The sequence below is a fragment of the Eutrigla gurnardus genome, assembly GCF_963514095.1.
Source record: "Eutrigla gurnardus genome assembly, chromosome: 22".
NCBI classification, from domain to species: Eukaryota; Metazoa; Chordata; class Actinopteri; order Perciformes; family Triglidae; genus Eutrigla; species Eutrigla gurnardus.
In genome coordinates, this window is record NC_139933.1 from 16,421,513 (window position 1) to 16,436,217 (window position 14,705).

A 14,705-nucleotide genomic window follows, 5' to 3' on the forward strand; every position below is an offset into this window, starting at 1 on the left:
GATCAAACTGTTAGAAGTTATCAGTCTGGTAACTCAAATATGTCTCTGTGACGTGGCACATCGTTAATCCGCCCACTAACAGCTGTTTCACCGGATGACTGAACGGCAAAAACCCCTGCAGTCGGCATGACAACATCGCTTCCCACTGCCACTGAATCAGCCATCATGTGGGGGGGGGGGGGGGTTAATCCACTGGTTGATGGATGACTATCTGTAGTGAAGGGCAGTGGCTAAGTGAGATGGCGCTGACTGACCCAGTGGTTAAATAAATGGAAGTTAATGGACAGAGTGAAGTGACCCAAATTAATGTGTGTGTGTGTGTGTGTGTGTGTGGGGGGGGGGGGGGGGGGGGTCTATATAACTAGGACATAGTACTGCAGAGGAAAAAATAAACATTCTAAATATTATACACACATTTTTAGTCATTAAGCGATGCGATGGAGAAAACATGAACACCAGTTAGCAAGCAAACAAAGAAGACAGAAAATATCTTTTCAGAATGTCGGAGCTTGAGATAAGTGTGCGATATATTTTTGGCCTTCGGTTTCTACAACTGGGTAAATGGTGAAGAGTGAAACGCTGCACTGTTTTGGTTACAATGAGAATTTGTTGCTCATCAGATTCCTTCGCTGTGTTTACATTATTTTGTCCGATGCAATTTAAGTTTTCCCATTGTAGTCACACACACAGGAGTCAGTTGGAGTTCAGGTGGATTAAGCCCCCCCAAGTTACCCATCAAGCTCCAGAGGTCTGACTGGTGGCTGTACTGGGCAGCTTCCAGTATAAACAATCATTTATTCCTTTATTCATTTTAAGAGGTTTTTAGCATTGCGTCCTGTTTTTTTTTTGATGAAAGGTCTCACCAGTCTGGAAGCACAAAAAGACAAGTGGCCTTGAACGATCAGTGCATTTTATTTTTCCATCACAGTACAAAAATAAATTAAAATAAGCAGAAACTAACTGAAAAAAAAGTTTCAATTACAGTAACAGCTTTTTTGTCTTTTCTCCCCCACCAAAAAAATAACAAAACAACCCCACCAAGAGAAAAACTAAGTCCTAGTCCCAGTGTGGCTCCATGTCCATAAGAAAACAACATGTCACACATTCCTCTGTACAAATAAAACGCTTGTCATCCACACACACATTCACACACACATGCGGCCATTTGAAATCCCTTTTTGAAGTTTTTTAACCACTGTTTCGTCTTTTTTATTATTATCTACAAAGTACGCAACAAGATACAGAAAAGAATTCGACAGAAATCTTGAACTATTACTTGAGTCTTTTTTTTTCATATTTTATTAAGGTTTTGAAAGTATTTTCTCAAACAACTACTCAATGATGCAAAGTGGGGAGAGAAAAGAAATGGCACATTTCAAGTGAGTCGGGGGGTTTAAAGTGGATGTGGAGGAAAGAAAAGATACAGGGTCTCTTCTGGAGGCCCTTTATCCCAAAACGCCCTGATTTTTTTTCTGCCAGAACAGAAGCCCATCCAAGGTGCGTGTCCTCCCAACGTGCCAGTACAAACACTCCAAATGAACTTTCTCTCACTGGTCGACCTCCACACGGGCAGCAACAGTCCCACAGCTCAGCCACCGACACAGCTGCACATTTCCTTGGAGTCGAACACTTCACTTTCTCTGGGAACGACTTAAGAAAGATGACAGGAGCCTTTTTGTTGGCACGACCGCTCCATTAAGCCTTTCAGGCGGAGTTCTCATAACGCTGCCAAAGAAAGAAAGCGAGCGTTCGTCTCTTCAGTGCTGCAGGGACGGCGCCATTTTTGCAGGCCAACCATAAAGTAAGCATCATGCAGGTTCCCTCGACAAAAAGGTGGGAAAAACTGGATTTCTGTTTGTTGCAGAAAATAACTTCTGTGGCAAACAAACGTGTGATAATCTTCAGAAGTCGACACCAATTACGATTTTTTGAAGCGCCAATTGGCGGAAGTAAAAAGGTAACGTAAGGCTGTAAAAGAAACTACACCACAGTCACATGACCGTGCATCACCACCGCTAAGCTAAAGGCGCACTAGTGTTCAGCACGATGACGTTTTGTAGTCTCATTTAGCCATCTGTTAGTAACGACTTTTTTTAAAGCTTTAAAAACCACACTGACTTTGAGACGAGGGAACCGGAAGTGCAAAAATGCTGGTTTTGAGATGAATGTGAAAACCATTAAAAACATTCGTCATAGCCAATCCAATGATTGGGTTCATTACAGAGACAGAAACTGTTCTGCACGTTTTCTGTTTTGTTTGTGGCGGTTTTGCACACTGCAGTGTTAAAAAGTCCCATGGAGGCCTCGTCCCCTGCAGCCTGGCCGGCTCACATTCGATTTACACCGAGGTGACGCTGATGGATTACCCTCAAGGTTAGCTGTGCTTTTCTGCAGCGATGCTGAACGAGTGTCGTCGTCCCCCGGAAAAGTGTGCTGTTCTCTGTCTGATATGTGGGACGGCACGATCGGTCAGCTCCTCGTGCGGGACAAGAAGCTGGTTTATGAGGGCTTTGTCTTTGAGGACAAGGTCAATGATGTGTTCTGTCAAGGTGTCCTTGTCACTTTGGCATTGGTCAGATTTAACATGGGTTGTTTTTAATCAGGTATTCATCAATAAAACCACGCAACATTCATTTGCATAAACCACATCAATCGTCATTCCCACCAAAGAGGAGCAACACCTTCTACACCAGCGAACCCAACCTCCTCACGTCCTTCCCTTTCCAAAGTCTCTCCCGATCTTTCATTCCCATTAAATATGCCTAAATAAATACGCAAATGGCAATAAATTAGGTGTCAGTAAGTAGTTAGTAGTAAATGAAAATCCATCCCATCGCTCCACAGCTGGCCAACCGGTACAGTGTTTCAGTGTTCTCAGACCTGTGGGATTTTTTTCATCAAAGATATGGCACTGTATTTAACATTATCTATGCTGAATCATAAGCACGAAAGAATCAAAACATCATTCCAAGAGATCGACAAAAGTACAAAAAGAATTTCCCTGGTAAACAAATAGCCTATTTTAGCAAGCATAGCTAAATAAACTAGTGTCACTTTGTTCACGGCATTCTCTAATGCAGATGCAGTTGGTTTACGAATCAAGTAAAAAGAAGAAAAAGTCAGAATTGTTCCTTCCCTCCTGGAAACGCTGAAAAAATTGCATGGCACACGTGCAAAACATTACATTTCTAAGTAAAAAAGAAAAAAAAGAAAGAAATCAAAGAAAACTTGTTCCAGAAAAGCAATAAATAAGCCGCCATAGGTGTAAGCCTCTGGGGAAGTAAAACATCCATTAACTTGTTGGTTTATTTTTTTTTCTTCTAGATGAAAATAAAGCAGGTTTCCGAACACACACACAGCATGACCACTCATCGTACGTCCTCCGGCTGTTGAAAGTCCCACAATGCAGCATTCTGCTTATCGTCCATCCAGTCTCCCCCTTTGTACAGCACGAGTCCTCACGTAGAGCCAAAAGAACAGAAACCCACAAAAATATGGATCCAGCATCGATGGGCCCTGCTGTTCTCTCAGATATGCATCGCAGCAACAAACAAAAACAAAACAGAAGTCCAGTGGTATCCGACTGAACCGAGGGACGTGGTGCTGGCGTTCCAAAGAGCCAGTTTGCAGCCGGGGGCCCCGTTCATCCTTGATGCGTGAAGAAAGCCCTCGCCCTCGCCAGCGTACATCACATCGTCCAACAGTCAGAAGGTCGCTGGCAGGCTGACGCAGCCTCAGTCCTCGCCACATTCATTGCTGTAGATGTTTGCTTCCTTTTCTAATGTTTGTTTGTCTGTTTTTTTGTTTGTTTTTTTACGATTTCCAGTATTTCATATAGATATATATATAGATGTATATATACCTGCATGTTCACTAAGGATTTACCCAAGTCTGGCATTTTCTTTTGTTTATATATCGTCAAAAAAAGCTTTCATCTGCAGATAATCCAACTTTAGATTGTTTGCTTGTTTGAAAATAGAATTTTGGCTTTGATAATTACATATCAAACACTTCCTAATTAGATCCCCTCCGATTTTGGACCACAATAAATAAATAAATAGCATTACAAGTAATCTCGTCAAAATGCCAGACTGGAGTATGCCCCACCTCCCCTGACCCCTCTCCTCCACCCCCCCAGCATCCCCTCACCGGTCCAGGCCGATGAGCAGGCGGCTCCTCTCCTCCTCCTTCTGGCTCTCGTTCTTCAGGTCGGCGAACACCTGAGTGAAGTAGTGCGGGTCGGAATTGATCTGGAGCATCTTTGCGCTCATCAGGTTGATGATGGATAGGCAGCGGTCCCAGAAGGTCTCCTTGGAGCTCTCCACCAGGAAGGGCTTGAGGGGGTAGGAGATCTCGTTGCCCATGTAGGAGTAGGACAGGTAGAGGCAGGTGAGCAGCACGGCCTGCAGCTCGTGCTCCGTGGCCACCTCGGAGGAGACCACGTCGCGGCACAGCATGTAGACGAAGACCACGTTTGCAGGTGTGATGAAGCCCTGGTCCTGCCAGCCCTGCAGCAGCAGGGAGCGGTCCACGCTGCGCAGCCACAGCACCGGATCGGTGGGGGACAGGTGTTTCAGCCGGTAACAACGCCGGCACAGGAACTCCCCGAGGCAGCGCAGCAGCTCGCTGGTGGAGGCCTGGACGATCACTCTCTTCGGGGTCCCGGGGGCCACATTGGAGTTGGTCAGAGGGGCCTTCTTGACGGACGATACTGTGTTGTTGGATGCCTTGGTGAGAGCCGGAGTGCTCTGATCCTGGGTGAAGGTGGACAGGTTAGCGCACGACTGCGACTTCTTCAGGTTTTCATTGTTCAGGTGGGTGACATTGTTCTGGTAGGTGCCGTTGGGCTGCACCTTCTTGGAGCCTTTCTTCTTGGCCGACACCGCTACGATCCGCTTCCACGGGAGCACATTGATGAGCGAGTGGCGCTTCAGGTTCTTGTCTTTGGCGTTCTTGCTGTTCTGGACGGCCGTGTAGTGGCCCACGGTGGCCGGCCCATCCTCAAAGAGAGCCGCCTTTCGGTAGCTAGGTGACAAAGACAGCACGGTTCCCATGGTGACTGTGTGAGGGGGGGGAGGCGTCCAGGGGCTTCAGCCGCACTGGGTCAGAGGAGGGTCTGCCAGGGGGGGGATCCAGAGGGTCTCAAAGCCTCTATGCTTCTGGGAGTCCCGGCTAGCTGCCGTTGGGCATCTAGTTGAGGAAGCGATCTGATAACGACCACCTGGACTGAAACGTCTCTGCTGGGTTTCAGCTCCCCGTCTGCGTCTCCTGATGCCCACTCGCTGGAAGCAGAAAAGATCAATAATCAGGAAAAATAATTGGTGAAGCATCCGTTATTACCCATTATTAGTTTACAAATAACAACAACAACAATAAAAAAGCATTTGATCTCATGTTAGATTTTGTATTCAGCATCCATCAGATAATACCATGATTATCACTTCTATAACGTCCTCATGACTGTGTGCATGAGTGGTTTATCTGACTGTGCCTCTGGCTTTTTACCACTATTGATTGGACTCAGTAAGTGGCGGAATGGATCAGCCTATATAGCGTATTCTAATTAATTCAACCAGTATAGATCCCTCCTTGCTGCAAATGATCTGAGTAATAAGCACCCTGAATTTATGAAGATGCAGGAGATACTGCATAGGCTATACAGAAAAATAATAATCATAATAATAATAATAATAATAACAGTGACTGAACATCAACTATTCATTGTATGATTTAGATGGTTCCTGTGTGGTAAATCCATAAATTTCATAAGAGGGAGCCATATTTCAATGGCCGCCGAACCACGCGCCACCCCCTCTCACCAAAATGGAAGACATAAACACCTTAACGGGAAGGTGAAGGTCGCGTTTGATGCATATTAAAGCGCACATCCAAGGTCGTGCAATTACCTCCCTTCTCTGTTAGAATAGATAATCAAAGAGATGTGCGCTTCTTTTTTTAAATGTATTTATTTTTTGCGGGTTTCGCTGCGGTACATGACGATGGGATCAACTTTGCTCGCTTGAGCATCATCATCCAAAGCTGCTTCATTCCATCGCGCTGTTGTCAGCTGGGATTCAGCCCCGCGGATTGAGAACATTTAGAAAGACGTGAGCTTTTTAATGCGACAGGGCTGAGGAAGGAAGAAGGGATGCGGCGGACTTCCTGCTGTGTGATGGGGAGCTGTGGCGCTCTCCGTGGTGCTGAAACCGAGCGTCGAAATGAGCGAAGGCTGGCCATCATAGGCGGTGGCTTAGAAATAAAGAAAATCCTCGTTTCCACCCTTTCCTATCCGTTAATATTTCACAACATGTCGGTGCATTCTGATCGCCTGATTTCTGCCAATCTATTGCCAAATTTCCATTATTCGATGTAGCTGCACGTCATGTGTTTTCAAATATAACGCCGTCCACAAATCTGCACAATCTGACCTCCTGCACCACGAATGAAAAGACAACTCACCAGATCTGCTCAACGAGAATAGAAATGCGCGGCGGGGCGATGGTGTGCTGAGTCTTGTTTTGTTTTTCCTCACAAGACGCGATAAAAACAAAAAAACATCTCCGAGAATATAAATGCAACAAAGGGAAAAGTAATCCGAGCCAAGGCGCGCGCACACACACACACAGAGAGAAAAAAACAAACAAGCAAGTGGTGGATGAGCACGCCTGGTGTCGGCGGTGCGCAGACGATGGCGGGCAGTGGTGGAATGGATGCTGGGATGAAGATGTGCGCCTGCTCCTCCTGGCCGCGAGATGCGGATGCTGCGAAGAGGCTGATGTTGCTGTTGTGTGACTGTGTGAGGAGGAAGGTTGACGCAAAGGCGGTGGTGGGGCGCCGCTCTGCGCTCTGTGCGCGGTGGAACAACTCCGCCTACACACGCGCACACACACACACGCATGCAAAGCGCGCATGCACCCTGTGAACTCCGATGATGTTTTTCTTCACGGCACCATTCTAACCTCGGCTCATCGACACCATTCACCTGTAAGCACTTACGTAAGTGAGTTGGGAGCCAAGCTCCGTGGTTCTATAGTCTCAGTAGCCTTTACCTTTGTGTTACAGTAAGCTCAATGGTCGATATCTTCCTCTTATAGGGATTTGTGTCTGTGTAGTCCATTATCAGAAATAGTCGGACCATCATTTTGCTGGATATCAGCCAGTCATCCATTATCAGTGCAAGGGTGGCCCTTTTGGACTCCAGACGCACATATATATATATAATATATATATATATATATATATATATATATATATATATATATATATATATATATATATATATATATATACACACACACACACAAATTATTGGCTATTTTCCATTTAGCCTGCGGTTTCATAGGAGGGTTTTTGTGTTGTGTATTCTATGATTGTATGAAGTACTGCTTTAGATGCTTTCCCATCAAGAATACAATAATTAATGGACTTTTCTGTCTTATTATGATCAAAACTATTGAATATTAGCACAAAATATTGGATTTGGGAAAACATTAGTGGCTCTGTGATGAATTTGCATCGGCTGTATCATGAATTAAGTGTATGAATCTTAATGTTGTGGACATTAAGTTTGAAGAATGGCTTAATTTTGCTGTTGTGACAGATAGATTCGAAGTAGGTTCATTATGGCATTGCCTATACCAAATATTGATAAAGAAAAACAACATGTTTAAAGGATGATTCAAAGCCTTTATTCGGTATGTCTATATAAATGTTTTTAGTACATTATTAACACTGCATTGAAGATCTCCAACATCGGCCTGGTTCCATTATGACAAAAACAAATTGCATTAACTACATGGTAAGCACTTACGTAAGTGAGTTGGGAGCCAAGCTCCGTGGTTCTATAGTCTCAGTAGCCTTTACCTTTGTGTTACAGTAAGCTCAATGGTCGATATCTTCCTCTTATAGGGATTTGTGTCTGTGTAGTCCATTATCAGAAATAGTCGGACCATCATTTTGCTGGATATCAGCCAGTCATCCATTATCAGTGCAAGGGTGGCCCTTTTGGACTCCAGACGCACATATATATATATTATATATATATATATATATATATATATATATATATATATATATATATATATATATACACACACACACACAAATTATTGGCTATTTTCCATTTAGCCTGCGGTTTCATAGGAGGGTTTTTGTGTTGTGTATTCTATGATTGTATGAAGTACTGCTTTAGATGCTTTCCCATCAAGAATACAATAATTAATGGACTTTTCTGTCTTATTATGATCAAAACTATTGAATATTAGCACAAAATATTGGATTTGGGAAAACATTAGTGGCTCTGTGATGAATTTGCATCGGCTGTATCATGAATTAAGTGTATGAATCTTAATGTTGTGGACATTAAGTTTGAAGAATGGCTTAATTTTGCTGTTGTGACAGATAGATTCGAAGTAGGTTCATTATGGCATTGCCTATACCAAATATTGATAAAGAAAAACAACATGTTTAAAGGATGATTCAAAGCCTTTATTCGGTATGTCTATATAAATGTTTTTAGTACATTATTAACACTGCATTGAAGATCTCCAACATCGGCCTGGTTCCATTATGACAAAAACAAATTGCATTAACTACATGGTAAACGCACCTACCAATCTAATGCGAAGCTAAATGAGCCTTTGGTACATGTTTACGACCCCTGTTCTAATATTACTACATTTCCCACAAATCTTTAACTCCCGACATGCAAGTCACACGCCAACGTCACGATACGCTAGGTAACGTGGTCCCCGCACGTAATTTTCATTCAAGCAGTATTTGAATAAGGAAGATGGCGGCTGCAGCAGTGGTTGAGTTTCAGAGAGCCCAGTCTCTCATTAGCACGGACCGCAACGCCTCTATCGACATCCTCCATTCAATAGGTAGGTGTTCGGCCGAGGTTTTCAGGTAAACACGGTTCCTTTGACGGCCGTAACTGGCCGTCTCTCGGTCAGTGTTAGGCGACGAGGTTAGCCTGCTAGCTAGTGGCGTTCAATAGCAGGAGCCGGTGCTGACTCACTGCTGAACGGTGGGTAACGGCAACTGCTAGTGGATGTTAGCCCCGTTAGCGATTTAGCTAACTGTAGGCCTTGGCGTAAAATATGTAGTAGTCGGCGGCTGTGTTATGTTTTTGACCGTTTGTAGTTGTGTCCCGTGTTGTGACATGTAAACGCCGTTTTTAAGCTAGCTACTGTTAGCTCTACTCGAGACATGTCATGTTAGCATGATTGCTGTCGCGGCTAACGTCTTTAGCTTGTTGTCAAAAGCGTTCAGACCCCGTTTCGTCAAAACAATTAAGGCAACACTTTAAAGAACTTGTTGCTACATATTGTGTTATTAACGAGGACACGTATTACTAAGTGGCTGTCGTTGTCTGTGTGTTTTATAGTTGCGCCCCCAAAAAATAGCATATAAATGGCATAAGGATATAACGTTACTGTAAACAGGTCTTACATTTCCCATAGGAATCACTCAAATCGCCTTGTCACTACAGCCCGCTAGCTCTCAGGCTGTCCAGGCTCCACGGTGTAACCCTTCTCGAGTGTGAATGTCGTGACAAAACATTGATTTTGTTCTCAGTATGGCGGTAAATTACATTTATTTGCAATTTGACAGAAAAGTACTTACATTTCAATGAAGTCATTTATTATCCAAAAAGCCAAACATTCACTTATTCCTTCTTAACGTGAGGACTCTCTGCTTTATATAAAAGTCATATGTTTGGGCTTTTGACATATAAATCCATTTTTAAGAAATGTGATCTGCATTTTCTACTTTTCTTTCCTTATAGACTGAATGGACAACTATATTTGTATCTATAGTATATGACTATAAGTTGTATCTATAGTATATGATAATATATGTAATATCGAGTAATTTATTTTATGTCAATAAACCTGATCATGTGCAGAGGTGTCAAAAATACAGGCTTTTTTATATTCAAGTAGAAGTACACATACTTGGTTTCAAAAAGACTCTAGAAGATGTAGAAGTACTGATTCAACATCTTCCTTATACCTACAGTATCTGAAATGTACTCAAAGTAGAAAGTAAAAACTATCCCTATGAAAAGTAAAAGGTACAGATATTTTTATTTTTTAAATATAAGGAGTAAAAGTAAATAAATAAATAAGCACGTAAAGTACAGATATCTGAAAATTCGAATTAAGTACAGTAACAAAGTATTTGTACTAAGTTGCTTCCCACCTCTGATCATGTGACACCAAAAAAACATATTTAACAGGACTGTGTCAGCTAGTTTTTTCCAAAGCATAAAAGTCCAGTACTCGCACTAATTAAATAAGTCTCACTTTGCCATCCAGGCTGTTGGAAATGTTTGCATTAAATAAAGTGAGCAATACATAAGTTGTTTTCTGATGTCAACTGTTTATATTTTTCACTTCTGGTCGCCGTAGCCCTTTTTGAACTGGGAGTAGCTCACGTAGAGTGGGAAAAGTGCAGTAAATATCTGGATGTCACTGAAATGTAAACTTGGTGCATTTCTTTTCCAGTGAGGAGAGATGTCCAAGAGAACGATGAGGAAGCTGTCAGGGTCAAAGAACAGAGCATCCTGGAGCTGGGGACGCTCCTGGCCAAGACAGGACAAGCTGCAGGTAATGGTCAAACTTCGATGTCTGTTCTGTCCCTTTTTTTTTTTTACTTTACAACTAAGCTTACTAACAACCTAATGGAACCAACTATGGGTCATGTTTCCATTTTCTAAAATGGTTGTCCTATCTCTTATGTGGCTCTCTCCAGAACTAGGGGGTCTGCTGAAATTTGTGAGGCCTTTTCTGATTTCCATCAGTAAGGCCAAGGCGGCCCGGCTGGTCCGCTCTCTGCTGGACCTCTTTCTCGACATGGAGGCGGCAACGGGACAGGAGGTTGAGCTGTGTCTTGAATGCATTGAGTGGGCCAAGGCCGAGAAGAGAACCTTCCTACGACAGGCTCTGGAGGTAAGGAGGTCTAGAATAAGCTTTTGGGTTCCTATCAAACGGAATAAATGTAGCTGAATATGCCATACCATATTTCCCATCGCTGTTTTCTGAAAAATAATACAATATCAGCATGCCTCCATAACTGGGAATAGCTTATGTATAACATGGAGGTAAACTACAGTATACAACTGGTTATCACTGAAATATAAAACCTGCAGTGGGACTATAACCTGTAGCATCTTATGGAGGACCTCCAGTAGAGAGCTGCAAATGAGCAATTTGTTGACATTGTGTAGATAAAGGTTATCAGGCTGTCATAGATTTTCACTACTTTTTACTAAAGCGCACCGATAATGCTGTCCGATGTTTTATTAGTTGCATTACGTTTGACACATTGATTGTTGATGAGGCAGAAATATAGGATATTAACCATTGCCAACAACTGATATAGTCGTCTTCTCATCCAACCCTTGTTGTTACAACATACAACACCGTTTATGATTGACGTTGACAATAAAACATAGTAGCTGTGGGAGGGATCAGATTTAACTTTTCCTGACTCCTGAGATGGGAGACGCTGTGATTTCAAACAGACTATGGTGGAGCAAGCCACCGTAGCAATAAGTTTGGTTAAGACCAAATGAAGACAGGAAGCTTTATAAATGTGATGAAGCAGTGTTGAAAGCTTGCCTAAAGAAAGCAACAACAAGAGATGCCAATACAGCTACTACACTCTGCCATTTATAATGATGTCACCCTGCCAAAATGGGCTTCATTGTCAAACGACTGCCAGCAGGTTCACGCTCACAGCCAGGAAGATCCCGAGCTTTTGGCTGAATAACAAGATATTTGTTGAAGATAGATGTAGGAAATAACTGTAATGAAACTCCTCAGGCAGCCTATTTTCCCTTAGGACACACATTACGAGTAATGTAATAGAAGAAGAAGAAAATGACAGAAAACTTTATTACCAGTTCAGGCTGAGAGAGGAGTCCTCATGTACTTAAACCACTTATACACCTATCTGTAGCCAACATCTATCCAATGCATTGGTGGTGGACATCAGGTTTGAGTGTCGCCCTCCAAAAAACAAACGGCAACAGTTTCCAGACTTACTTTTTTTCCATTTTTGAAAAGAGCTGTTTTTCTTTTAACGGTAGCATCAGCAGTGAGGCAGTAATGTAATGCGGCTTCAGGACGCTGCGTTTCAAGGAAAACGATGACAATCACTTATCACCTGCATCACTTGAATGTGTTGGTGTTAAGTTCCGTCGTTGAGAACAGTTAGTTCACCTCCTCTCTGCCAGTTTCTTTAAGAAGCTATTCTAGGAAATGTAGAAACTGTCTATAATTTCGCACATTCTTCCAAGAAGTGTGTGAGTGACATTTCAACATCTTGTTGTTTGCCATGCAATGCTTCATAATTATTGACATTTTGATGGGCCCTGAGACTAGCTAAAACGTGCCTATTCCATTATATGGGCCAAAAATGTCAGTGAAGTATTTGTGTGTGGGTTTTGTTTGTTTCTACCTAGAGACTGAAGTTGAAAATTAGGTAGCAGATAAATCTCTTTTATTTGTATGAGAATTGGGTTTTTTTGGGGGGGGGGGTTTGGGACATTTTCCCCAACAGTTACATGTAATACATTAATCTTTGTTTGGCTTTAAGAATCAATTTCTAGGCACATGGTGCAGATTCCTATAACTGATATCCAGGTAGTTTTTTGGTCTTGGAGGTCCATGAGGCATGATGCAGCTTCTGTACAAGGCAATGACGCGGCCTCTCTCCGTCTTTCTAATGGCGCTCTGTCTTCTTTCAGGCACGACTGATTTCGCTCTATTTTGACACCAAAAGATACCAGGAGGCCTTGGCGCTTGGTGAGTGTTTAGAGACAAAACATTTGTATCTTTTGGTATCAATGGCAGCATCTGTCTTCTTTTTCAGAGAGTTCATGTAATGTTCGGCTAGCTAGCTACAAAGCGTTTGCAAAGCTGTTGGAAGATGTTTTTACTTCTAACAAGAGCAGCAAGAAACACATTTCAGGACATTTACTCCTCGTGTTCACTGAGTGTTGCACAAAGTTACCACAACAGTTAAAGTGCATGACATTAACTCATTCATTCTCTCGCCACCAGGCACCCAGTTGCTCTTGGAGCTGAAAAAGATGGATGACAAAGCTCTTCTGGTCGAGGTCCAGCTGCTTGAAAGTAAAACGTACCACGCTCTCAGTAACCTGCCCAAGGCCCGCGCAGCCCTGACCTCAGCCAGGACTACCGCCAACGCCATCTACTGTCCTCCAAAGCTCCAGGCAGCTCTGGACATGCAGTCAGGTCAGAATGTGTTAATGTTTTCACTTTCAAAGCGTCTCTTGCTTAAAGCGGTCCAGTCTCTGTGCGTGGGTTGTGGAGTGGCGCTTATCATACCAGGGAAACGGAGAACTTGGCACTCACAGTTTTAGAATGATTATTTATATTATTAGTCTCAAATATTACTTTAATACACTGCGGCAAAACATTTTAGAGAACACTTAAATCGCACATCAGATCTCGATGAACAAATTATCTGTCGAAAATCTTTACTGATGTACATTGTATTGTAGGTTGAAGAGCTGTGAGGCAAGACGACGGTGTCGTGGTCATTTGTGGCTTATGGCTAATTCTTCTGGCATTTCCAACATTTAGATTAAAAGGTCCTTGTTAAGAGACGACGCCCAGTGAAAGCCACACGCGGTGCTTTTAACATTCCTTTGAATGGTACAATCAGTTACCATCACCTCCAGCCCAGCCAGTTTCTCCAGTTTCTTGTTACATTTCACGGTGGCTGAAGCGGTTCGTGTTGGTAACTGTCATATGCTGTGTCATCTCTGTTGCAGGGATCATCCATGCAGCAGAGGAGAAGGACTGGAAGACGGCCTACTCCTACTTCTTCGAGGCCTTCGAGGGCTACGACTCCATTGACAGCCCCAGAGCCATCACGTCGCTCAAATACATGCTCCTGTGCAAAATTGTCCTTAACTTGTGAGTAGAGCTAGAAATGCTTAACTGTTCCATTAGTTTCCACATGCAAATGATCCATTTTTAATCATTTACATTAATGAGTTTTTAGATCTTATTGTCTGTTACTTGACTGTTTCAGACCAGAGGAGGTTCAAGCCCTCATCAGTGGTAAACTTGGCCTGCGACATGCCGGCCGACAGGCAAGTACCATTCATCATTCAGTACTCTTAGCCAATTGGGCAAAGCAGTGATATAATTTGTTCCAAATTTTGGCAGCCAGCAGCTTTTTTTTCCTGAATATTGCGGCTCTTACACAGAAAATGAGATTAAGGATGAATTCTATGTGATGATGCACACAATTACTAAATGGAAATACAAGCTGCTTTATTTTCTAAATACCACAGGAATAAAACAAAATTCTACCTCTCATTTTGTGATACGTGAATATGATCTGTCTAAAGGAAAATTAATTCTGCTGTACTTCCTAGATATCTAGTTTTGTGCAGGTAAACTATGTAATTGAGCTTGTTTCTGTTCAGTGACATTCATCTTTTTTCCTCATTATCCATCCAGACAGATGCACTGAAATGTGTCGCTCAGGCCTGCAAGAACAGGTCATTAGCAGACTTTGAAAACGTAAGAATCCTTTGTCTTCTCAAATCAAAGGCAAACCTCCATTTAGCCTAATCGTTGTGCTGCGCCTGTTGCCTGCTAGGTCATATCTGCAGCTCACACACTAGTTAAATGTTGCCACCCTTCTGCACAATCTTG

General features: G+C 42.8%; 2 protein-coding genes across 4 annotated transcripts in view; one reads left to right on the plus strand and one right to left on the minus strand.

The window, feature by feature from the left end:
- Positions 1 to 893: 893 nt before the first annotated feature.
- Positions 894 to 6,744, minus strand: cdk5r1b (cyclin dependent kinase 5, regulatory subunit 1b (p35)). Its single transcript, XM_084001843.1, has 2 exons — positions 6,460 to 6,744; positions 894 to 5,282 (listed from the first exon to the last, which is right to left on the minus strand). Exon 2 carries the CDS (start codon positions 5,052 to 5,054, stop codon positions 4,146 to 4,148), a length of 909 nt encoding a protein of 302 aa, XP_083857969.1. The 5' UTR covers positions 5,055 to 5,282; positions 6,460 to 6,744; the 3' UTR covers positions 894 to 4,145.
- A 2,005-nt stretch (positions 6,745 to 8,749) lies between these two features.
- The window catches only part of psmd11b (proteasome 26S subunit, non-ATPase 11b), a 76,828-nt gene continuing 70,872 nt past the window's right edge, over positions 8,750 to 14,705 (plus strand). For all 3 annotated transcript variants that reach the window (XM_084001916.1, XM_084001914.1, XM_084001915.1), the window contains exons 1-8: positions 8,750 to 8,882; positions 10,512 to 10,613; positions 10,759 to 10,955; positions 12,758 to 12,815; positions 13,074 to 13,268; positions 13,811 to 13,955; positions 14,074 to 14,138; positions 14,512 to 14,570. In XM_084001916.1, coding sequence (XP_083858042.1) covers positions 8,792 to 8,882; positions 10,512 to 10,613; positions 10,759 to 10,955; positions 12,758 to 12,815; positions 13,074 to 13,268; positions 13,811 to 13,955; positions 14,074 to 14,138; positions 14,512 to 14,570 — 912 coding nt within the window. In that variant the 5' untranslated portion in view covers positions 8,750 to 8,791. The remainder of the gene's footprint in view (positions 8,883 to 10,511; positions 10,614 to 10,758; positions 10,956 to 12,757; positions 12,816 to 13,073; positions 13,269 to 13,810; positions 13,956 to 14,073; positions 14,139 to 14,511; positions 14,571 to 14,705) is intronic.

Excerpts from the sequence above, each read along its gene's own strand:
- cdk5r1b (XM_084001843.1), bottom strand. The coding sequence starts at position 5,054 with ATGGGAACCGTGCTGTCTTTGTCACCTAGCTACCGAAAGGCGGCTCTC.